General features: G+C 60.4%; 1 protein-coding gene and 1 long non-coding RNA gene across 5 annotated transcripts; both read right to left on the reverse strand.

The window, feature by feature from the left end:
- Nucleotides 1-605: 605 nt before the first annotated feature.
- On the reverse strand, nucleotides 606-22,928 carry LOC136305546 (alpha-actinin-4). 4 transcript variants are annotated; one of them, XM_066208809.1, is made up of 22 exons: nucleotides 22,700-22,928; nucleotides 15,878-15,992; nucleotides 14,929-15,048; nucleotides 13,742-13,828; nucleotides 13,117-13,204; nucleotides 12,889-12,967; nucleotides 12,722-12,803; nucleotides 10,727-10,812; nucleotides 9,187-9,279; nucleotides 8,411-8,641; nucleotides 7,762-7,909; nucleotides 7,515-7,665; nucleotides 7,165-7,273; nucleotides 6,400-6,540; nucleotides 5,904-6,086; nucleotides 5,416-5,550; nucleotides 4,712-4,891; nucleotides 4,028-4,174; nucleotides 3,807-3,887; nucleotides 3,536-3,598; nucleotides 3,174-3,332; nucleotides 606-1,896 (listed from the first exon to the last, which is right to left on the reverse strand). In XM_066208809.1, exons 1-22 carry the CDS (start codon nucleotides 22,838-22,840, stop codon nucleotides 1,738-1,740), a joined length of 2,778 nt encoding a protein of 925 aa, XP_066064906.1. In that variant the 5' UTR covers nucleotides 22,841-22,928; the 3' UTR covers nucleotides 606-1,737. The 4 variants fall into 4 exon arrangements, with proteins under 4 accessions (XP_066064906.1, XP_066064907.1, XP_066064909.1 ...); XM_066208810.1 differs by lacking the exon at nucleotides 10,727-10,812 and adding an exon at nucleotides 11,680-11,765; XM_066208812.1 differs by lacking the exon at nucleotides 3,536-3,598.
- A 298-nt stretch (nucleotides 22,929-23,226) lies between these two features.
- On the reverse strand, nucleotides 23,227-23,818 carry LOC136305544 (uncharacterized). The gene is made up of 2 exons (XR_010725369.1): nucleotides 23,697-23,818; nucleotides 23,227-23,353 (listed from the first exon to the last, which is right to left on the reverse strand). It is a non-coding gene; the product is annotated as an uncharacterized lncRNA (long non-coding RNA).
- Between the last annotated feature and the right edge of the window lie 6 nt (nucleotides 23,819-23,824).

Below are 23,824 nucleotides of genomic sequence, written 5' to 3' on the forward strand. Positions count from 1 at the left end.
GAGGGTAAAAGGGAGGGAAAAAAGGCAGGAAATGTGAGGGGAAAAAAAGAAAAGAAGTGAAGGGAAAAAGAGTGGGAAAGGGGAGGGAAAAAAAAAAAAAGGATGGGGAACACGAGGGGAAAAAACCTCAGCACAGCTCCGGGAATTTGCACTCACGTCCCTCACGTTTTACCCCAAAAATATTCCTTCCCATAGGTGATAGATCAGCTCAGGTTTGACCTCCACAATTGTCCTGACATGTCCAAAAAAAGCAAAAAATTCCCTCAATTTTGCCCCCAAAACGTCCCTTCCTAATAACCTCATTTTTACCTCAAAATGCTCATTCTCTCCCCAAAGGCTATACCTTGGGAAAAGGTGAGGAAAAACTCCAGGACTCCAGGGATTTTTTTTTTTTTTTTCCAGCAATAGTTTAATTACAGGACAAAGAAGCTGCTACGTGAATATATATTTATATAATAAATCCGTAAAGTTATAAAGGAAACCGGAATTTTCTGCTTCCCGTCAAAATTTTCCAGGATCAGGCGCTTTATTAGGTGGATTTCTCGTTAATTTTCCTCCTCCTTTCTCTCATTTTCTCACATTTTCCCACAGTTCTCCGTATTTTTCTCCTTACTCTTCTTCATTCATCATTATTTTCCCGTATTTTTCTCCAGATTTCACCATAATTTTCCTCATTCCTCTCCTAATTTTCCCACACGCTCCACATGGGGTTTTTTTCCTAATTTTCCATCATCTCTCCACATTTGCCTCATTTTTCTCCCCATTTTTTTCATTTTCCCCCCCATTTTTAAAATTTTTTTTCTCCCCATTTCTCTTTAATTTTTCTCCCCATTTTTTTCATCCTTCTCCCCATTTTTTTTCATTTTTTCTCCCCATTTCCCTCATTTTTCTCCCCATTTTTTCCCCCCATTTTTTTCATTCTTCTCCCCATTTTTTTCATTTTTCTCCCCATTTTCTTCATTCTTCTCCCCATTTTTTTCCATTTTTTCTCCATATTTTTTCATTCTTCTCCCCATTTTTTTCATTCTTCTCCCCATTTTTTTTCATTTTTCTCCCCATTTTTTTTCATTTTTCTCCCCATTTCCCTTTAATTTTTCTCCCCATTTTTTTCATCCTTCTCCCCATTTTTTTTCATTTTTTCTCCCTATTTCCCTCATTTTTCTCCCCATTTTTCCCCCCATTTTTTCCATTTTTCCCCCACATTCGCCTCCCTTTCCTCCCCATTTCCCCTCCTAACCTCCCCCTATTTCCCCGCACCCCTCACCTTCCCCCCTCACCCACCCCCTACTTATTCCCCCCATTTTTCATTATTATCACTATCAATCTTATTTTTGGTCCACAAAACGCTGTTCCGAGCTGGGAATGTGAGTGAAAACCCCTAAAAAACCCCCTCCCACCCCACCCCACCGCCACCGCCACCAAACCCCCGGGAACCGTTCCCCTCCGCGGCGAATCCAGGAATCACCGCGCGCCTTTCGCGCGCGAGCGCGAACGCGCGCGGGGAGGGCGCGGAGAGGGAACCCTCGGCGCGGCGCGGCCGATCCCGTGGAAAATCACCGGGAATTTCTCCCTCTGTGTTTCCCTCTGTCCCTGTGAGTGTGTGTCGTGAGCAGAAATACCCGTGCCGGGCCCCGCGGGAGGCGCGTCCCCCGCCACGCCGCGGGCCCGGCTCTCCCGAGGAAGGCGGACGAACCGAGGGGTTTGCATAGTCGCGGCGGGCGGCCGGCGCCGGGCGCCTCAGAGGTCGCTCTCGCCGTAGAGCGCGGTGCTGAAGGATTTGTAGTCCAGCGCTCCCGGCACGCCGTCGGGGCCCGGGTACGGCGCCATGCGGGCGATGCAGTACTCGGCCTGCGCCGCCGGCAGCTCCCGCCGCAGCTCCGCCGCCGTGATGTAGTTCTGAGGGGGGGAACGTGGGGAAAACAGGGGGGGAAATGGGGAAAACCAGAGGGAAAATGGGGGGAAAATGGGGGGGAAATGGGGGGGTAAATGGGGAAAATGGGGGAGAAAATGGGGAAAAAATGGGGAAAACCAGAGGGAAAATGGGGGGAAAATGGGGGAAAACAGGGGGGGAAATGGGGGGGGAAATGGGGAAAAAAGGGGGGGAAATGAGGGGGGAATGGGGGAGAAAAGGGGGAAAGCCAGAGGGAAAATGGGGGGAAAATGGGGGGGAAATGGGGGGGGAAATGGGGGGGAAATGGGGAAAAAAGGGGGGGAATGGGGGAGAAAAGGGGAAAACCAGAGGGAAAATGGGGGGAAAATGGGGGGGAAATGGGGAGGGAAATGGGGAAAAAAGGGGGGGAAATGGGGGGGGGAATGGGGGAGAAAAGGGGGAAAACCAGAGGGAAAATGGGGGGAAAATGGGGGGGAAATGGGGCGAGAAAAGAGGGGAGAAATGGGGGGAAAATGGGGAAAACCAGAGGGAAAACGGGGGGGAAATGGGGGGGAAATGGGGAAAAAAGGGGGAAAATGGGGGAGAAAATGGGGAAAAAATGGGGAAAACCAGAGGGAAAACGGGGGGAAAATGGGGGGGAAATGGGGGAAAACAGGGGGCGAAATGGGGGGGGAAATGGGGAAAAAAGGGGGGGAAATGAGGGGGGAATGGGGGAGAAAAGGGGGAAAGCCAGAGGGAAAATGGGGGGAAAATGGGGGGGAAATGGGGGGGGAAATGGGGAAAAAAGGGGGGGAATGGGGGAGAAAAGGGGGAAAACCAGAGGGAAAATGGGGGGAAAATGGGGGGGAAATGGGGGGGAAATGGGGCGAGAAATGGGGGGAGAAATGGGGGAGAAAATGGGGAAAACCAGGGGGAAAACAGGGAAGATGGAGGGGAAATGGAGGGGGAATGGGGAAAAAATAGGGGGAAAACCAGAGGGAAAACAGGGAAAATGGAGGGAGAAAATGGGGGAAAACGGGGGAAAAACAGGGAAGCAAAATGAGGGGAAAACAGCAGGGAAAACGGGGAAATGGGAAAAATGGGGGAAACGGGGGGGAAAACAAAGAAAAATAGGGGAACAAAGGGGGGAACCGGGGAGCTGAGTGAGCCCAGGGGTCATGGATCCCCCCGTGGGGTGCTGGAGCTCCAGTAAAAAGCCCAAATCCCAGCTCGGTGTGATTCCCCAAATGCCTCCCCAGAATTCCCAAAGCCCGCCGTGGCCCCCCAGCCCAGGTGTGCTCACCTTGTCGCCGGCCAGCACGCGGAAGCTGTTGATGACCTGCTCGGCCGTGTCCGTGTCCGTCGTCTCCCGGGACATGAAGTCGATGAAGGCCTGGAAGGTGACGCTGCCGCTGCCGTTGGGATCCACCACGGCCATGATCCGCTGGAATTCCGCGTCGCCCTGGGCGGGTACAGGCGCGGTTGGGAATTCTGAGGTTTCCCCGGGAATCCCGGGGTCGCCCCGGAGCTCCTCAAGGGATCCCAGAGGTTTTTCCCCGGGAATTCCGCAGCTTTTCCCGTGGGGATTCCCCCCACCCCCCAGGTGATAGGAGATAAAAAGGTGGAAAAGAAAAAGGTGCAGGAGCAGGAGAAGGGGATCGTTACCAGGCCGGATGCCGCGGGGCCCAGCAGGGCGCGGAAATCCTTGGAGTCCGTGCGGCGCTTTGGCTTCGGGAGGGCGAGGAGAGGAGAGGAGGAGGAGGAGGAGGAGGAGGAGGAGGAGGAGGAGGAGGAGGAGGAGGAGGAGGAAGAGAAAAGCAGAGAATCCGTTAGAGGAAAAACCAGCCCACAAAAGGAAGGAAGGAGGGAAGGAAAGAAGGAAGGCAGGCAGGCAGGAAGGGGAGGAGGAGGAGGAGGAGGAGGAAGCGGGCAGTACCTGCCGGTCGTTCTCGACGTCGTAGCCCAGGCTGATCAAACAGGCCTTGAACTCCTCCGGGCCCAGGGCGCCGCCGTGGTCCTGGGGAGACGAGAGGAAATCCGAGGAAATGAGGACAAACAGGAGACGATTCCCACGTTCCGGGGGGGAATAACCCGCGGGGGCCGCTCCGCGCCGGGGGCTCACCCCCAGATCCCCCCGGGATCCCCGGGATCCCCGACCTTGTCGAAGTGGTTGAAGGAGGCCCTGAACTCCTGCATCTGCTCCTGGCTGATCCCTTTGGCGTCGCGGGTCAGGATCTGGTTCTCCACCTCGTTGATGGTGCGGGCGATGGTGGTCAGCAGCTGCTCCCAGCCCACGCGCAGGTGCTGCCGTGGACGCGGGGCCGTGAGGGGAGCGGATCCCCCGGGAGGGATCCAGCACCCACGGGAGCCTCCTGATCCCCTGGGAGGGATCCAGCACCCACGGGAGCCTCCTGATCCCCCGGGAGGGATCCAGCACCCACGGGAGCCTCCTGATCCCCCGGGAGGGATCCAGCACCCACGGGAGCCTCCTGATCCCCGGGGTGGATCCAGCACCCACGGGACCCTCCTGATCCCCGGGGTGAATCCAGCACCCACGGGATCCTCCTGATCCCCGGGGTGGATCCAGCACCCACGGGACCCTCCTGATCCCCGGGGTGGATCCAGCACCCACAGGACCCTCCTGATCCCCGAGGTGGATCCAGCACCCTCCGGAGCACCCCGATCCCCTGGGATGGGATCCCGGGATGCCAGCTGCCATGCTGCCCGTGGGGGACCAGGGCCTGCTGGCCGCCCTGGGACCCCCCAGCTCCCCGTGGGATCCCCCCTGCGCGCCCCCAGCCCCCGGGGCCGATCCCGACCCCCCCGGCGCCGGGATCCCACCTCCATGGTGTAGTTGGAGTGCTGGTTGTCGAAGATGAGGGCCTCCTGCACCAGCTGGTGCTGCTGCTCCAGCAGCTCCAGGTTGGGTTTGTACTCCACGATGTTCTCCTCGTACTCCTTCAGGTGGTTGAGCTGATCCTCCAGGGTCCCGTTCATCTCGATGGAGATCCGGCCGATCTCCTGGGAGGGGCGCAGGCAATGGCGGCCTGGGATCCCCAGGGCCGAGCCCAACGCGCCCGGCCCCCCGCTGGATCCCCCCGGGGCTGATCCCAGATCCCAGAGCCAGGAATTCCGGCCCATTCGCCGGGAGAATGCTGGTCCATCCCTTATCCCAGCTTTTAGACCTGGGCGTGGAGCAAGCCCAGGGACGATTTCACTTCTCCACCACCCCGCCAGGACGACCCCCAACCCCTCAGGCAGGATCTCCACGCCAGCTTTCCGGGAGAACGCCAGGAGATCACCGACCAACCGCTCCAACCCTTCCCCAAGCCCTTCTGGACCCCACAAAGGGCGTGAGGGGAAAGGAGAGGGAAACGTGAGGGGAAAAGGGAGGGAAACACGGAGACGCTGGACACCCCCAGAGAGGCCCAGGGACCGCAGCTGGGAGCTGGTTTGTGCCCAGAAGAGCCCGGCTACGGCCCGTTCCGGGTGGGATCCCCGCAGCCCCGGCGGCCCCGGCACCCCCGGCCCCGGGGGCTGCTGACCTCCATCTTGGTCTGGATCCAGGGCCCCACCCGGTTGGCCTGGCTCCCAAACTGCCTCCGCAGGTGCTCGTTGGAGTTCTGCCGGTTCTGCTCCTCCTGCAGCGCCTGGTCCCGCTTGGGCACCAGCTGCTGCACCTGGGGAAGGGGCAAGAAACGGGGAAAAGGTGACGGGAAACCCTGCCGGGAAACGGCGGGGGAAACTGGGACAGGGCGAGGAAACGGCGCGGGAAAACGTTCCTCCGAGCCCAGGAACGGCGGGGGGAAATCCGGGGAAAAGCTGGCAGGGAAGCGGGATGGACGGGGCCGGGATGAGGAAAGGGGGGAGATGTCTGGGAGCTCGGGACGGAGCTGGGAAAATCCGGACGGGAAACCAGGAAGGGGGCTGGAGGGAAACGCCGCGGGTGGAGAACTAAAGGAGGAAAAGGGGAGGAAAGAGCGAGAGGAGTGGGGGAAACAAGAGCAGGAGAGGGAGGGAGAGGCTCCCGCACCCGCTCCCACTTGGAGTTGATGATCTGCGGGGTGACGGAGGTGTAGGGGTTGCTGGCGGGCAGCTGCAGCCCGTGCAGGTCGGCGAGGCGCTGGGCCTCGCGCTGGATCCCCAGGATGGCCTCGCGCTCCTTGTCCGCGTCCGGCAGCGTCGACTTGAACTGGTCGTGGGCGGCGATCAGGCCCTGGGCACGGGGAGAGATGGGGGTGTCAGGGGAAAGGGGGGAACGTCGGGGGAAAGGGGGGAAATGGGGGGGAAATGTGGGGGGAAATGTGGGGGAAATGGGGGGGAAATGTGGGGGAAATGTGGGGGAAAATGAGGGGGAAAATGTGGGGGGAAATGAGGGGGGAAATGGGGGGGGAAATGTGGGGGGAAATGAGAGGGAAAGGGGGGGAAACGTGAGGGGAAAAGAGCGGGAAACACGCCCCGAGGACGCTCCAAAGGGGCGTTTTGGGGCCGTTTTGGGTGTCTCCAGGTGGTTTCCAGGGAAGAACCACCTGGATCTCCTCGATGGTGTGCACGATGAACATGTCCTGCAGGTCCTCCATGGCGCTCTCCATCCAGTTGTTGAAGGGCGCGGCGCGCTTGGCGTACTCCAGGTGCAGCTCGTCGATGGTCTCCAGCTGCTTCTCCATTTTCTGGGGTGAAAAACGCCGGGATTGGGGTCACCGTTGGGACTGGGATCACCATTGGGATTGGGATCACCATTGGGATCACCGTTAGGAATGGGGTCACCGTTGGGATCACCGCTGGGATTGGGGTCACCATTGGGATCACCATTGGGATTGGGGTCACCATTGGGATCACCGCTGGGATTGGGGTCACCGTTGGGATTGGGGTCACCATTGGGGTCACCGTTGGGATCACCGTTGGGACTGGGGTCACCATTGGGACTGGGGTCACCATTGGGATTGGGATCACCATTGGGATTGGGGTCACCATTGGGATTGGGATCACCATTGGGATTGGGGTCACCATTGGGATTGGGGTCACCATTGGGATCACCGTTGGGATTGGGGTCACCATTGGGATTGGGGTCACCGTTGGGACTGGGATCACCATTGGGATCACCATTGGGATTGGGATCACCATTGGGATTGGGATCACCATTGGGATTGGGGTCACCGTTGGGATTGAGGTCACCATTGGGATTGGGATCACCACTGGGACTGGGGTCACCATTGGGATTGGGATCACCGTTGGGATCACCGTTGGGATTGGGGTCGCTGTTTCCCCCCCCGCCCGCCGTGGGGCCCCCTGACCTCGAGGGCCTCACGGCGGCTGTGGGTCAGGGAGCCCAGCAGGTCCCACTGGTCACAGATCTTCTGGCACCGCGCGTTGACGCTGGGAGAGTCGTAGTAATCCAGCTCGCTGGGAAAGCGGGAAAAACGGGGAAAAAATGGGGGAGAAACGGGGAAAAAATGAGAGAAAAACAGCGGGAAAAGAGGAAAAGATGGAGGAAAAAGGAGGAGAACGGGGAAAAGGGGGAAAACGAGGGGAAAAAGTGAGAAAGGGGTGAAGGGGAAAAAAAGAGTGGGATATTTCAGGTGATTTTGGGAGTTTTTCGGGAATATCCCGGGGACGTTCCGGGGGTTATTCTGGGTTCCCGTACTTGAGCTCCTGGGCGATGGCGGCGATCTGCTCCACGCGGTCCTGGTGCGCCGCCAGGTCCGACTCGAAGGCCTCGTGCTTGCGGAGCAGCGCCCGCACCTGGGCCAGGGAGGCCGTGCCCGAGTCCCGGTCCCGCAGGGCCACCTCCTTACCTGGGCACAGGTGTGGGGACAGCCCTGAATCCCCGTCACCCCCAATCCCGCCCCCTGAGCCCCCCAGCCCCGTGCCCCGCCCCCCGAGCCCCGCACCTTCCGTCCAGCCCTCGTGGATCGAGGCCTTCTGCCGGAATTTCTCGGCCAGGTGATCCAGGCGCTCCAGGCGCCGCAGCTCCGTCAGCAGCCACTCCTCGTGTCCCTTCTCGGCCTGCTCCAGCCTCTGCCAGCCCGCCCCGATGTCCTGGGGACCCCGAAACCCCCAAAGGTCACCCCAAAACCCCCAAAGGTCACCCCAAAACACCCCTGGGACCCTCCCGAACCCCTCGAGCCCACCCTGCGCTCTGATGGCACCAAAGCGGGCGGGTTTAGGACACACCACTGTGAATAGAAGGCCCCAAACCCCCTCCCCAGGACCCTAAATCCCTCCCCAGGACCCCAAACCCCCTCCCCAGGACCCCAAACCCCCTCCCCAGGACCCTAAATCCCTCCCCAGGACCCCAAACCCCCTCCTCAGGACCCCAAACCCCTCCCCAGGACCCCAAACCCCCTCCTCAGGACCCCAAATCCCCTCCCCAGGACCCCAAATCCCCTCCCCAGGACCCCAAACCCCTCCCCAGGACCCCAAATCCCCTCCCCAGAACCCCAAATCTCTCCCCAGGACCCCAAACCCCTCCCCAGGACCCCAAACCCCTCCCCAGGACCCCAAACCCCCTCCCCAAACCCCCCGAGCCCCCAGACCCACCGAGACCATCCTGCCCTCGGAGGGCATGAAGGCGGGGCGGCCGCTGAGGCGCAGTTTGGTCTGCAGGGTGTTGAAGTTGATCTCCAGCTGACACTTCTCCTGCACCTTGGGCGGCTTGTGCACGCGCCGGTACTCGCGGAAATCCTCCAGCTTCTGCTGCATGGCCGGGATGGTCTTCTGGGGGTCGCGGGACTCCAGCCACGGGATGGTGCGCTGGATCCACGCCAGCAGCTGGGGGGAGAGATTTGGGATCAGCTTTGGGGGGCTGGATCCACGCCAGCAGCTGAGGGAACAGGGATTTGGGGCTTGGGATCAGGTTTGGGGGGCTGGATCCCTGCCAGCAGTTGGGGGGAAAGATTTAGGATCAGGTTTGGGGGCTGGATCCCCGCCAGCAGTTGGGGGGAAAGGGATTTGGGGTTTGGGATCAGGTTTGGGGTCTGGATCCACACCAGCAGTGGGGGGAACAGGGATTTGGGGGGTGGGATTTTGGGCTCCCCCTCTTCACATCGCTCCAGGCGCCACAACCAGAGCTACGAGCTGCTCGTAGTCCTCCATGAGGAGACTGGAGGGGATTTGGGGTGGTTTGGGGGGATTTTTGGGAATTTTTCCTGCTCACATCCCAGGCCAGGCGCTCACAGTGCCCTGCGGGGGATTTGGGGTGGTTTTGGGGGATTTTTGGGAATTTTTCCCCCTCACATCCCAGGCCAGGCGCTCACAGTGCCCTGGGGGGGATTTGGGGCGGTTTTGGGGGATTTTTAGGAATTTTTCCCCCTTACATCCGAGGCCAGGCGCTCGTAGTCCTCCATGAGCTGCTCGTTCTCCTGGTTCACGGCCAGGACTTTGCAGATCCGGTTTGCCGCCGTCTCCGCCTGTGGGGTGGGAATGGGATCGGGATCGGGATTGGGATTGGGAAATGGGGCTCAGGGAGACCCCCCAGCCCCGGGGAACAGCGGGGACAGGGAAGGATTAGATAGAAAAGGAGGAAGAAAAACCACACAAGGAGGGGAAGGCAGAATAAAAAAGAGAAGCGTGAGAGGGAAGGAAAGGGAAAAAGGGAAAGGAAAAGGAAAAAAGAAAGGGGGAAGTGGGAGAAAAAGGAGGAGGAAAAAGCACAAAATAGGAGGAAAAGGAGGGGGAAGGAATGGGAAAATCAGGAGGAAAGGGACCAAAAACTCAGAGAAGCTGAAGGGGAGAGGAAGAGGAAAGGGGGAGGAGGAAGGAACCGCAGCCCTCGCTGATCCCGACCCCGACCCGCAGGGACTGTCCTGCCCCGGCAGCAGGAGGAGGAGGAGGAGGAGGAGGAAAGAGGAGGAGGAGGAAGGAGGTACCTGGGCGGGAAGCAGAGGAGGAATCCAGGAGGAAGAGCGGGAGGACGGACGCCAGCGGGAAGAGGAAGAGGAACTGGGAAGGGCCGGGAGGAGGAAAATCCAGTGGCCGGGGGGGGGGAAGGAAATAAAGGAAATAAATGAAGGAAATGAACGGAGGAAATCCATAAATCGAAGAAAGGAAAAAGGGGGGGAAAGGAAAGGAGTGAAGGGAGGAAATAAAGGGGGAAAGGAGAAGGGAAAGGGGAAACGGAAAGAGATAAATGACAAGGATAAAGGAAAAAAATAAAGAGGAAAAAGGGGAAGGGAAAGGGGAAAAGGAAGGGACTAAAGAAATGGGAAAAGGAAAGGGATAAAGGGAAAAGGGATGAAGGAAGGGGATGAGAAAGGGAATGAATGAAGGGAATAAAGAAAATAAAAGGGACAAAGAAAAGGGAAAAAGAAAGAAATAAAGAGGAAAAGGAAAGGAATTAAGGAAACAAAAAAGAGAATAAAGGGGAAAAGGAAGGGAATAAAAGAAGGGAAAGAGAAAGGGAATAAAGAGGAATAGGAAGGGAATAAAAGAGAAAAACAAGAGAATAAAGGGGGAAAAAGAAAGAGAATAAAGGAGAAAAAAAAAAGAATAAAGGGGGAAAAAGAAAGGGATAAAGAAGAAAAAGGGAAAAAAGGAGAAAAGGAAGGGAAGAAAAGAAGGGAAAGAGAAAGGGAATAAAGGAGAAAAAGAAAGGGATAAAGGGGGAAAAAGAAAGGGATAAAGAGGAAAAAGGGAAGAAAGGAGAAAAGGAAAGGAGTAAAAGGGAGCAAGGAAGGGAATCCAGGGAGGAGCCTGAGGAACCGGGGAGCGCGACCTCAGCGCAGCCAGCCCCTGCCACCCTGTGCCCGAAGCCAAGCGGAGCGGCAGCCAGGCAGATCCCAGGCAGATCCCAGGCAGATCCCAGGCAGATCCCAGAGATCCCAGGCGGGCAGCGGGACCCTCCGGGGCCGGGCTCACCTTCTGGGCCCCGGAGAAGGCGTGGTAGAAGCAGGACACGTAGGTCATGATGGCTTTCTCGTCGGGCCGCAGCGTGCCCACGATATCTGCCCGGGAGGAGAGCACAGGACAGCGCGGCTGCAGCCCCCGCCCCCCACCGCCGGCGCCCCCCGCCCCCCCGGTTCTGCCCCCCAGGGAGCCCCGGGCCGGCCCGGGCCGGGATTGTTCTGCCTGGACCCCGCTCCTGAGCCCCGCGGTCAGGAGCACGCGGGTCACCGCGGACGGCCGAGGCCTCCCGGGGCTGAGCCGGCAGCTTCCTGTAATGCCGACAAACTTCCCACGGATCTCCCGTGGATTTCCCAGCACTCTCATGGATTTCCATGGCTTCCTGTTAGCCCCCAATGGATTCCCAGGGATTTTTCCAATGGATTCCCATGGATTTTCCAATGGATTCCCATGGATCTCCCATGGATTTCCCATGGATTTTCCAATGGATTCCCATTAATTTCCCATGGATGTCCCATGGATTTCCCATGGATTTCCCATGGATTTTCCAATGGATTCCCATTAATTTCCCATGGATGTCCCATGGATTTCCCATGGATTTCCCATGGATTTTCCAATGGATTCCCATTAATTTCCCATGGATGTCCCATGGATTTCCCATGGATTTCCAATGGATTTTCCAATGGATTCCCATCAATTTCCCATGGATGTCCCATGGATTTTCCCATGGATTTCCCACGAATTTCCCATGGATTTTCCAATGGATTCCCACGGATTTTCCCACGGATTTCCCAGGAACTGGTGGATTCCAGGCAGATTTAACCCCTCACGGGCCGGCCCCGGCCCCCCCCCCAGCGACAGCGGCGGCGGCTGGAAGAGAAGCGAGCGTGAGAGCAGGGAGAGAAAATTCCCGAGGGCTCCGGGAGGAGAATTCCAGAGGGGCGGCTCCGGGAGGAAGCTCCCGGTACCTTCTGGGCCCCGGAGAAGGCGTGGTAGAAGCTGGACACGTAGGTCATGATGGCTTTCTCGTCGGGCCGCGCCGTGTTCACGATGTCTGCGGGGAGGCGGCGTGAACCGGGGCCACGCTGGGGGCGGGCTGGGGGCGGGCTGGGAACGGACTGGGAATGGACTGGGAGGGGACTGGGAACGGACTGGGAATGGATTGGGAAAGGACTGGGAACGGACTGGGAGGGGACTGGGAATGGACTGGGAGGGGACTGGGAGCGGACTGGGAACACACTGGGAATGGATTGGGAACGGACTGGGAACGGACTGGGAACGGACTGGGAATGGACTGGGAAAACACTGGGAACGGACTGGGAACGGACTGAAAAAACACTGGGAACGGACTGGGAGGGGACTGGGAACACACTGGGAATGGACTAGGAACACACTGGGAATGGACTGAAAACAGACTGGGAACGGACTGGGAACACACTGGGAATGGATTGGGAATGGACTGGGAATGGACTGGGAACGGACTGGGAACAGACTGGGAATGGACTGGGAGCAGACTGGGAAAACACTGGGAACGAACTGGGAACGGACTGGGAACAGACTGGGAACACACTGGGAACAGACTGGGAACAAACTAGGAGTAAACTGGGAGCAAACTGGGCTGCCCTTCCCGGCTGGAATTGTGCTCCGGGCATCCCAAATCCTGGGGAAATCCACCCAAATTGTGCTAAACGGGAAAAACCAGGGTTAGGGCGGGCGCTTCCCGCCCGGAATTCTGCTCCGAGGGTCCCAAATCCTGGGAAATCCACCCAAAAGGGCTCAAGTTGGTGCTAAATGGGAAAAATCAGGGTTAGGGCGTCGCTTCCCGCCCGGAATTCCGCTCCGAGCGTCCCAAATCCCGGAGGAATCCACCTGGGCAGGTGGGAGTTGGTGCTGAGGAGGAAAAACTCGCTGGAAATCGGCCGCTCCCCGCGGGATCCGGCGTCTCCTCGGAGGAAATCCCCCCCGGGGCCTGCGGGAGATCCTGGGGATCCCCGGGAATCGCGGCCTTACCCTCGGCGTCCAGCATCTTGGGAATGTCCAGGTACTTCTCGGCCACCTCGAAGGCGTTGTTCAGGTTGGTGACGGGGTCGTCCTGCGGGAGCAGGGGCGATGCGGGTCGGGAATTGCCGGGAATTCCCCGGGGCTCCCGGGGATCCCCTGGCCGGGGCGGGGCTCACCTTGCGCAGTTTGTCGTACTCGATCAGCTCGGGGCGGTGCCGGTGGATCAGGGCGTTGAAGGCCAGCCCGTCCTTCCAGCTGTGGGGAAACGGGGATCAGGGCCCGGGGGATCCGCTGGGGGAAGGGGGATCGGATCCCTGGGATCCGCAGGGAATTTTGGGAACTGTGACCCTGCCTGAGCCCAGCCCGCCCTGGGGAGGAGGAGGAGGAGGAGGAGGAGGCAGGACCTGATGTGGAAGTTCTGGACGTTGACGTTCTTGTAGGGAGCCGTCTTCCGCTGGCACCAGAGCAGGAGCCCCTCCTTGGCCGAGGTCTCTGCGGGACGGGGGTCAGGGATCTGGGGGCGGAGCCCACGCTCCCAGGGCGGATCCCGGGGCGGATCCCACACTCCCAGGGCGGATCCCACACTCCCAGGGGCGGATCCCACACTCCCAGGAGCAGATCCCACACTCCCAGGGCAGATCCTGGGGGCGGATCCCACACTCCCAGGAGCAGATCCCACACTCCCAGGGCGGATCCCACACTCCCAGGGGCAGAGCCCACACTCCTAGGAGCAGATCCCACACTCCCAGGGCAGATCCTGGGGGCGGATCCCACACTCCCAGGGCGGATCCCACACTCCCAGGAGCAGATCCCACACTCCCAGGGCGGATCCCACACTCCCAGGGCGGATCCCAGGGCGGATCCCACACTCCCAGGGGTGGATCCCACACTCCCAGGGCGGATCCCACACTCCCAGGGGCGGATCCCACACTCCCAGGGGCAGAGCCCACACTCCCAGGGTGGATCCCAGGGTGAATCCCACACTCCCAGGGCGGATCCCGGGGCGGATCCCGGGGCGGATCCCGTTACCCTCCACGGAGATGTCCTGGATGGCGAAGCGCAGGATGATGGTCCAGATCATCCCCAGGGTCATCTTGGCGTTGCCGTCCACGATCTCTGCGGGGGGAAAGACAATCCCAGGGAATTGCATTCCATCCAGGCGGGAATTCCCCGGGGGGTGACGGGATCCTGCCACGGACGGATCCCAGGTCAGGGAACAACGGGATCCCGGATCTCTGGAGGCGCAAAGGCGAAATCCCAGAATTCCAGGAGCCACAAAACCCTGGAATTCCAGAACCGCGGGCGGGCACGCCCCAGGGATCCCGGAACCGCAGATCCCAGGATTTACCCCAGCAGGGCCTGAGGAATTGTTCGGAATTGCTGGAAAACCGCACAGGGAGGGAATCCCGCGGGCGGGGGGGGGGGGAGGAACCCCAGCCCACATTCCCGGGTTTTCTGGGAATTCCGGGGGCGGGGCAGGGCAGGACTGGCAGAGCTTTCCCAGCTGATCCCAACAAACCGGCCCGGCCGGGAGCCGCTGCCAGCGCCCGGCCCCGGGGCAGATCCCGGGGATCCCGCAGGAGCGGCCCCGACCCCGCAGGGATCCCGGGAATCCGCTGCCGGCCCCGGGCAGGGCACGAGGCCGGGCTCAGGGAGGATAAACCCCGAGGTTTTCCCATTTTCCCCCTTTCTCCAAGCGGCTTTCCCTTCTCCAAGTGGTTTTCCCTTCTCCAGATGTTTCCTCCCCGTCTCCACGCGATTTTTTCCCTTCTCCAGGTGCTTTTTCCCTGCTCCAGCTTCACTTCCCCTCCCTCTCCAGGATTTCCTCCCTCTTCCAGCTTTCTTTTCCTCCTTGCACCCCTTTCTCTTCCCCTTCTCCCTATTTTTTATCTCCTCTTCCATTTTTTTCCATCTCTGCTCCACCTTTTTTTCCCCTTTCCTACCTTTTTTTCCTTCCCCTCTTCCACCTTTTTTCTCCCACCCCATTCCCAACACAACCCCCCGGGGGGGGGCGGTGCAGAAAACTCCCAGCCTCTGACCATTCCTCCAAAAAACCCACGGAACGACCTCCAGGAGCTGCACCCGCTGGCTCCCAGCTCGGAATTCCCGGAATTCCCGGAATCCTCAGGCACCCCAAGAGTCAAATTTTGGCCTCCAAAGGGGCGAATCCCGGCAGGTCCCAGCGGATCCCGGGGATCCGCGGGGCGGGGCCTCACCCTCCGCGCCGATGGAGACGAGTTTGACGCCTTTGCTGGCGATGAAGTCCAGGGCCTTGTTGACGTTGTTGATCTTGTGCACCCGCATCTTGCCCCGCTCGGGCTTCGGGAGCCGCTCGCCTGCGACGGCACGGCGGCGAAAGGGTTAAAGGGTCAGGGTCAAAGGGTTTGGGTCAAGGTCAAAGGGTCAGGATCGGGGTTAAAGGGTCAGGGTCAAAGGATCTGGTCAGGGTCAAAGGGTCAGGGTTAAAGGATCTCGGTCAGGGTTAAAGGGTCAGGGTCAAAGGGTTTGGGTCAGGGTTAAAGGGTCTGGGCCAGGGTCAAAGGGTCAGGGTTAAAGGGTCTGGGCCAGGGTCAAAGGGTTTGGGTCAGGGTTAAAGGGTCAGGGTCAGGGTCAAAGGGTCTGGGTCAGGGTTAAAGGTTTTAGGGTCAAGTTTCGAAGTCATTAGGGTAAGTTTTAGCAGAGTCTGAAGAGTTTGGGGGGAGTTTGGGGCACAGTTTAAGGGTTTGGGGGCCCAGTCTGGGTGTTTTGGGCCCAGTCTGGGTATTTTTGGGCACAGTTTTGGTGTTTTGGGCCCAGTTTTGGTGGTTTTGGGCCCAGTTTTGGTGTTTTTGGGCGCAGTCTGGGTGTTTTGGGCGCAGTCTGGGTGTTTTGGGCGCAGTCTGGGTGTTTTGGGCCCAGTTTTGGTGTTTTTGGGCACAGTCTGGGTGTTTTGGGCGCAGTCTGGGTGTTTTTGGGCGCAGTCTGGGTGTTTTGGGCGCAGTCTGGGTGTTTTTGGGCGCAGTCTGGGTGTTTTGGGCGCAGTCTGGGTGTTTTTGGGCGCAGTCTGGGTGTTTTGGGCGCAGTCTGGGTGTTTTTGGGCGCAGTCTGGGTGTTTTGGGCGCAGTCTGGGTGTTTTTGGGCGCAGTCTGGGTGTTTTTGGTGTCATCTCCCGTCCCGCGGGCTGACCTGAGATGACCTCGAGCAGCAGCATCAGCTTGAGCCCGTCGCGGAAATCCTCGTCGATGTTCTCGATCTGCGTGCCCGCCTTGCGCAGGTGCGAATTGCACCAGGCCGTGAACGTCTGCGGGGCCGCCACACGTCAGACGGGAGCACCGGGAACGGGCCGGGAGCACCGGGGATTCCGGAGCCCGGGGCCCAGCCCGGCGGGAATGGGACCGCTGATCCCACGGGGAACGGTCCCACGGGGAATGATCCCAGTTACTGATCCCATGGGGAATGATCCCAGGTATTGATCCCATTGGGAACGATCCCACTGACCCCACGGGGAATGATCCCAGTTACTGATCCCACGGGGAATGACCCCACTGATCCCATTGGGAACAATCCCACTGACCCCACTGGGAATGACCCCAGGTATTGACCCCACTGGGAATGACCCCAGGTATTGATCCCACTGGGAATGACCCCAGGTATTGATCCCACTGGGAATGACCCCAGGTATTGATCCCACTGGGAATGACCCCACGGGGAATGATCCCAGTTACTGATCCCACGGGGAATGACCCCACTGATCCCACTGGGAACAATCCCACTGATCCCACGGGGAATGATCCCAGTTATTGATCCCACGGGGAATGATCCCAGTTACTGATCCCATGGGGAATGACCCCACTGATCCCACCGGGAACGCCCGACCCCACAACCCCCAGCTCCAGTGATTCGCGGAGCTGGGATCTCTCCGTCCCCAAATCTGCTCCCAGGGCCAGATGTGGGGGTCAGGATCCTGCTCCAATCCCACAGGATGAGCCCACTCAGGGATCAGGGCCCGCCCCAGGCAGGCGGATCCCTGTCCAGATCCCGTTTTCCCCCGTCCAGATCCCGTTTTCCCCCGTCCAGATCCCGGTTTGGGGTCCAGTGGTGGATCAGGGCCCGCCCCAGGTGGGCGGATCCCCGTCCAGATCCCGTTTTCCCCCGTTCAGATCCCGGTTTGGGGTCCAGTGGTGGATCAGGGCCCGCCCCAGGTGGGCGGATCCCTGTCCAGATCCCGTTTTCCCCCGTTCAGATCCCGGTTTGGGGTCCAGTGGTGGATCAGGGCCCGCCCCAGGTGGGCGGATCCCTGTCCAGATCCCGTTTTCCCCGTCCAGATCCCGATTTGGGGTCCAGTGGTGGATCAGGGCCCGCCCCAGGTGGGCGGATCCCTGTCCAGATCCCGTTTTCCCCGTCCAGATCCCGTTTTCCCCGTCCAGATCCCGGTTTGGGGTCCAGTGGTGGATCAGGGCCCGCCCCAGGTGGGCGGATCCCTGTCCAGATCCCGTTTTCCCCGTCCAGATCCCGTTTTCCCCGTCCAGATCCCGTTTTCCCCGTCCAGATCCCGGTTTGGGGTCCTGTGGTGGATCAGGGCCCGCCCCAGGTGGGCGGATCCCCGTCCAGATCCCGTTTTCCCCCGTTCAGATCCCGGTTTGGGGTCCAGTGGTGGATCAGGGCCCGCCCCAGGCGGGCGGATCCCCGTCCAGATCCCGTTTTCCCCCCCAGATCCCGTTCCCCCCCCCGGCCGCCGTTCCCAGGGCGGTGCCGGGACTTTGGCCGGTGCCAGGCGGGCACATGCCTGTGCCAGGCGCGGCCGGGCGCGGCCCCGCGGCGCCCACTGAGTCACCCCGGCCCCGAGATCCCGGGAAAACCTCGGCCAGGAATCTCTGCCCCGTCCCCGGATCACGGGGGGAACCGGGGGAGGATCAAATCCCGCCCCAAATGTTCCTTTTCCTGAAATAAAGCCGGGAAACCGGCGCCGAATCCCGGGAATCTCTGTGCCGGGGGAAGCCTCGGCCCCCTCCTGCGGGACCGGGGGTGTCCCCAAAGCCCCAAAGCCCCTGGAAACGAGGAATTTGGGAGGTCTGAGGGGCAGGGATGGATCCCAAAGCCCCCGAAAATGAGGAATTTGGGAGGTTTGAGGGGCAGGAATTGATCCCAAAGCCCCAAATCCCCTGGAAACGAGGAATTTGGAGGTTTGAGGGGCAGGGATGGATCCCAAAGCCCCAAATCCCCCGAAAATGAGGAATTTGGGGGTTTGAGGGGCAGGAATTGATCCCAAAGCCCCAAATCCCCCCGAAAATGAGGAATTTGGGAGGTCTGAGGGGCAGGAATTGATCCCAAAGCCCCAAATCCCCCGAAAATGAGGAATTTGGGAGGTTTGAGGGGCAGGAATTGATCCCAAAGCCCCAAATCCCCTGGAAACGAGGAATTTGGAGGTTTGAGGGGCAGGAATTGATCCCAAATCCCCCTAAAAACGAGGAATTTGGAGGTTTGAGGGGCAGGGACGGATCCCAGGCCGGGGGGGGGTTGAGGAATCCGGGATAAATCCCGGCAGGATCAATCCCCCCCATCCCCCCAGGGCGTCGTTCCGACCAGAAATAACCATCCCCAAAAACAAGCCACAGAAAAATGCCTAAAAAAGGAGATTCCGGCCGGGCCTCTGGAATTTCCTTCCCACGGAACCGCTGGAGAAGCGTTTTCCAGGCATTGTGTCAGCGGGGCCGCGCCGGGGCAGCCGGCGCCCCCCGGATCTGGGGGACAAAACCAGGGAAGCCACCCCAAGATCCCGGGATTTCGGGGCTGGGAAAGGGGCTCGCGCCCAGGTTCGTCCCGAATTTCCTCCCGGATTTCCTCGGCCCGCCCGTGCAAACCGCTGGAGAACGGCAGCGGGGAGGGAGATCCGCCTCCGCGGAAAACCCGGGAGTTTCAGGGCTGGAAAACGCCTTTTCCTCCCTCGCTCCATCTTTTTTTTTGTCCCCTAAAATCCCGATTTTGGGAGGCGAAATCCTTCGGGAAGGAGCCGGGATGCGTTCGTGGATGACCCCAAGGGATATTCCCAAGTTTTTAAGGGAAAAATCCCGAATTAGGGGCGCTGGGAATCCGGCCCTGGGGTGTTTCCTCGGGAATCTTCTCAGGGCCAGCGACTGATCCCACCCCCAAAAAAAACCCCAAATCAGGATTTTCTTCTGGGATCCTCCCAGAATTCCTCGTTTTTGGGCCTTTCCTGGGAGTTTTCCCCTGTGGGAGCAGCGGGAATCCCAATCTCGGGAATTCCAGGTGGGAATGAGCCCCCCCCGGGGGGGGGGTTGGGGTCTTTTCCAGGGGTTGAAACCCCCTAAAAATCCCCCAAAATCCCCCCCAAAATCCCCCAAATCCCGGGATCTGAGGTCGTTCCCCCAGCCCTGCTTAGGGCAGGAAGGAATCCGCTCCCACATCTCCCAAATTCCCGTTAAAACGTGGCCGGAGCTGAAAGAAAATTCCAGAGGGAATAAAAAACCCATCCAGGCGTTCCTCCCCCGGGCTCGTTAGCGGGGGTTAATTAACGCCATTTGCATAATTAACATAATTAACGAGGCGCCGCTTGTCGGGCGGGGAGAGGGAAGGGAGGGGAAAAGGAGGAAAAATCAGGGGAAGTGACCCAAAATCCACAAAAAGTGGCCAAAAATCCGGGAACACGGGGAAAAAAACCAGGGCAAAGGGGTGGAAAAAGGAGGAGAAGTCACCCGGAACTCGGGAAAACAAGGAAAAAAGCGTGGGAAGTTATCTGGGCGTGGGAACGATTCCCAAAAACTCAAGAAAACTGCGGGAAAACTGGGGGGAGGGATGGTAATCCCAGGAAAAGTGACCTGAAAGCGGAGGAGAACGATCCAGGAACGGTGAAAAATGACCAAAAACCAGGAAAAAGTGCCCCCCCCCCAAAAAAAATGGGGAAAAAGGCCAGAAAATCTGGGGAAACGACCGAAAAAAAACCTGGAGCAAAGGCAAAGAATTCAGGAAGGCACCAAAAAAATCAGGAAACGGGGGAAAGCGATTAGAAAAAGCGGGAATGAACAAAAGAACGGCGGGAAGCGACGGAAATCCAGGAAAATTTGGGGAAAAAGGAGAAAAACCTGGCGGGGAAAAATCCCCAAAAATGAGGGGGGAGCATAAAAAAATCCGGGAAGACGACCGGGGGCGAGGGGAAGATGCGGATTTTGGGGTGGCCCCGGGATTTGGGGAGCCGCAGGTGGCTCAGGGAGAGCCCAGGTGGGATTTGGGGAGCCGCAGGTGGCTCAGGGAGAGCCCAGGTGGGATTTGGGGCAGGTTTTGGGGAGCCGCAGGTGGCTCAGGGTGTGCCCAGGTGGGATTTGGGGCAGGTTTTGGGGAACCGCAGGTGGCTCAGGGCGTGCCCACATTCCAGGGGGGATGAGCGGCTCCGAGGGCGGACTCGCCTCGCCGGGGCTGTGGCAGCACCGGGGGCGGCTCCCCCCCGAATATTCCCCAAAAAACGGGGATTCGGGGAGATTTTCCAGGTGAAAACAACCCGCCCCTTCGGTTCGTGCCCCGAAAATCGCTCCCGAAGGCGGGGAGTGCCGAGATTCCCGTGCCAGGGGCGCGGAAAGGAGCCGCCACCAGCCGGAAAACTCCCCCAAAAAACGGGGAAAACCAGGGAAAGAGGCCAAGGGAGGAACTGAGGGCTCGGGGATCCTCGGGGATCCGTGCTTCCCAGGCGGGAGCTGGGATGGATCCTGCCGCTCGTTGGATTTTCGGGAGTTCTCTTCCTGGGGAAGGAGGAACTGGGAGAGGGAACAAAAAAAAAAACAACAAGAAGCCCAAAACAACTGGGCGGAAAAACACCTGGCGAGGGCAAAGCTCCGAGCTCCTGGGGTTCGACGGGGCTTCGGGGAGGGAAGGAAGGGAAGGAGCGGGCAGGACGTTCCCCCGCCGCTCTCCCGCTGCTCCGGCCGCATTGTTGGAATTCCAGAGAATTCCAGAGGCGAATCCCTGCGGCCGGTGCCCCACGGACAGCAGCCCCGGCCTCAGCCCTTCGGGAGCTGGGGAACTGAGGGGAAAAGCAGGAGCTGGGATTCCGCGGGGCAGCAGATCCCCGAATTCCCGGGGAAGAGGAGAGGGAATCCCTAACCGCCCATCCCCCGCTCATTAACAGCTAATTAACGCGCTGATTAACAGGGCTCCTCCACCCTCGGCCGCTCCCGGGGGTGTCAGCGCAGCGCCGGGATGCAGAACGTTCCAAATCCCGACAAATCCCGGGGAAACATCCCCACTGTGCCCCGGGGAAACGGGACGGCAGCGGGAGGAAGAGGAGGGGGAAGAGGAGGAGGAAGAGGAGGGGGAAGCTCACGCTGCGCTTCCTGTGCCGAAAATAATCCAACTTAGCCCGAGGTTTTCCCAGAAAAACCCGAAAATGCCCCGTAACCACGGCAACGGAGCCCGGCGCCGCATCTCCTCCGAAACACCCCAAAACTGAGGGAAGTCACCCCCAAACTGAGGGAAGTCACCCCGAACTGAGGGAAGTCACCCCAAAACTGAGGGAAGTCACCCCAACAATGAGGGAAGTCACCCCGAACTGAGGGAAGTCACCCCGAACTGAGGGAAGTCACCCCAACAATGAGGGAAGTCACCCCAAAAGTGAGGGAAGTCACCCCAAAACTGAGGGAAGCCACCCCAAAAGTGAGGGAAGTCACCCCAGCACTGAGGGAAGTCACCTCAAAACTGAGGGAAGTCACCCCGAACTGAGGGAAGTCACCCCAGACTGAGGGAAGTCACCCCGAACTGAGGGAAGTCACCCCAGCACTGAGGGAAGTCACGACCACCAAAGCCCGGGAACTGGCCCCAAAGCCCGGGAACCGGCCCCAAAGCCCGGGAACTGGCCCCAAAGCCCGGGAACTGGCCCCAAAGCCCGGGAATTGGCCCCAAAGCCCGGGAACCGGCCCCAAAGCCCGGGAACCGGCCCCAAAGCCCGGGAACTGGCCCCAAAGCCCGGGAACCGGCCCCAAAGCCCGGGAACCGGCCCCAAAGCCCGGGAAGTGGCCCCAAAGCCCGGGAACTGGCCCCAAAGCCCGGGAACTGGCCCCAAAGCCCGGCTCCCGCCCGTGCGCCGCGGGTAACCCGGAACCCTCGGGCGCCCGCTGGGAATTCCGGGCCGGCCCCCTCCCGGCTCCCGGCGCTTCCCACGGCCCCGAGTCCCGGGATCCGGGGGGGACGATCCAGGGATCCCCCCGGGTCCCCGATCCCGCGGCAGGGCGGCGGATCCCGGCGGATCCCCCTTTGCCCAGTGCCCTTTATCCCGGCCCGGAGCTCTCCGGAAGCTTCTCCGCCCGGAATGGGGCGGGGGGGGGGGGGGGGGATGATCCTGTGGATCCCTCGGGATCGGCTCCCATCCCGCTGCTCCCAGCAAAGGGAGACCCCAAAGTTCACCCCCGGGGTCCCTCGGGGGACGCCCCCTCCTCCCCAGAACACAGCCCCGGGGGTCCCCAAAGTGTCCCCCACACACACACTGAGGGGGTGCCGACAGCTCTGAGCAGGCTCAGGGAGCCACCCGAAAACCCTGATCTCCCCTAAAATCCTGATTTCCTCTAAAAATCCTGGTTTCCTCTAGAATCCTGCTTTGCCCCCAAACTCCTGCTCTCCCGCAGATCCCGGCTCGGAGCTTTCATGGACACCCTGAGGCGCCCCCAGACTCCTCGGGGACGCCCCGGAAAGGTGCTGACACCGCTCAGGTGTCCCTGGCCCGGCCTGGGAGCCCTCAGGGCGGCCCCTGAGCCCCTTTAGGGACCCTTCAGACCCCTCCAGGCTCCCCAGATCTCCCCGTCCCGGGCTCGGATCCCTCACGGATCCCCTCAGGGACCCCCGGATCCCTCACGGATCCCCTCAGACACCCCGGGGTCCCTCACGGATCCCCTCAGGGATCCCCCAGCTCGCCCTGCCCCGCGCTCCGAGCCCTCAGAGACCCCTCAAACCCCTCAGCAGACCCCTCAGACTCCGACCCCCCCTCAGTGACCCCCCGGCCCCCCCCACCTTGCGTTGCTGTTTCTCCCAGGCGGGGTCCAGCAGCAGATCCCGATCCCAATCGTCCTCCTGGGCCATGTAGTCGCCGTTGGGGCCGGGCCCGTTCCCGCCGTACGGGTGGGCCTGCCCCGCGCTGTGGTAATCCACCATTATCGCCGCCCTGATGTCGCGACAGGCGGAGGACGCGCCAGCGACACGGACCCGACTCGTCCCCCCCCCACCCGCGCGCCCGACCTGCGCAGGCGCCGCGGTGAAGCCACGCCCCCCCGCGCCGCGCGCGCACGACTGAGGCGGAGCCACGCCCCCACCCTCAGGCGCAGCCGGGGCTACACCCACGGCCCCGCCCACAGCACTCCCAGATCAGACACCACGCCCATTTCGCGTCAAAGCTCCGCCCCGTTCCCCTCAGGCGCGAGTTCAAGCCCCGCCCACCTCCCCTCAGGCACGCGACCAACCCCCGCCCACCTCCAAGCCCCGCCCATCTCCCCTCAGACCCCCCCCCGCCATTTTGACGACCCCCAAGAACGAGGCCAGCGCCGCCTTGGAGCCTCTTTACTGGTTGAACTGGGCAGGGTCGGGGTTGGGGAGGTGGAATTTGGGGGCCGGTGCTGAGGGCTCGGGTCCGGGCGGCTCAGAGAGAGGATGCCATGATGCTGGACACACCTGTGAGAAGAACAGGTGAGCTGGGGGGGGATCCCAGGACACCCCTGAGCTCCCTCAGACACCCCCGGGCCTCTCCTGTATCCCTCACCGGACCCCCGAAACCCACCCAGAACTCCTCAGGACCCCCCAGGACCCTCCTGTGTTGCCCCCAACCCTCTCAAGATCCCCCAAACCTCCTCCAAAACCCCCCTGCACCTCCCCAGGACCCCCAAAATCTCCACGGGATCTCCCCGTATCCTCCTAACACCCCCCAAAACCCCCTCAGGACCCCCCCAACTCCTCCCAAACATCCCTAAACTCCCACCAGGATGCCCCAAACCCCTCCCCAGGACCCCCAACCCACTGTCGAAGTCGATCTTCTCCACGATGTTCTTGGGTTTAATGTTCTCCTCCTGGTTGGAGATCAGGATCCGCCCCGGCTCCGGCTCTGTCCACCCGTATTTGCTCATCCACACCCGCAGCTGCGACTCT

Source organism: Chamaea fasciata, unplaced genomic scaffold (assembly GCF_029207755.1).
Source record: "Chamaea fasciata isolate MVZ Bird 193981 ecotype frontalis unplaced genomic scaffold, bChaFas1.0.hap1 SCAF_476, whole genome shotgun sequence".
NCBI classification, from domain to species: domain Eukaryota; kingdom Metazoa; phylum Chordata; class Aves; order Passeriformes; family Sylviidae; genus Chamaea; species Chamaea fasciata.

What these genes read in the sequence shown, in the direction of transcription:
- LOC136305546 (XM_066208809.1), bottom strand. Translation starts at nt 22,840, where the DNA reads ATGGTGGATTACCACAGCGCGGGGCAGGCCCACCCGTACGGCGGGAAC. An exon ending in AGTACGACAAACTGCGCAAG is followed by an intron (nt 12,804 to 12,888) that starts GTGAGCCCCGCC and finishes CTGCTCCCGCAG; the next exon opens with GACGACCCCGTCACCAACCT. An exon ending in ACTCCAACTACACCATGGAG is followed by an intron (nt 4,175 to 4,711) that starts GTGGGATCCCGG and finishes CGTCCACGGCAG; the next exon opens with CACCTGCGCGTGGGCTGGGA.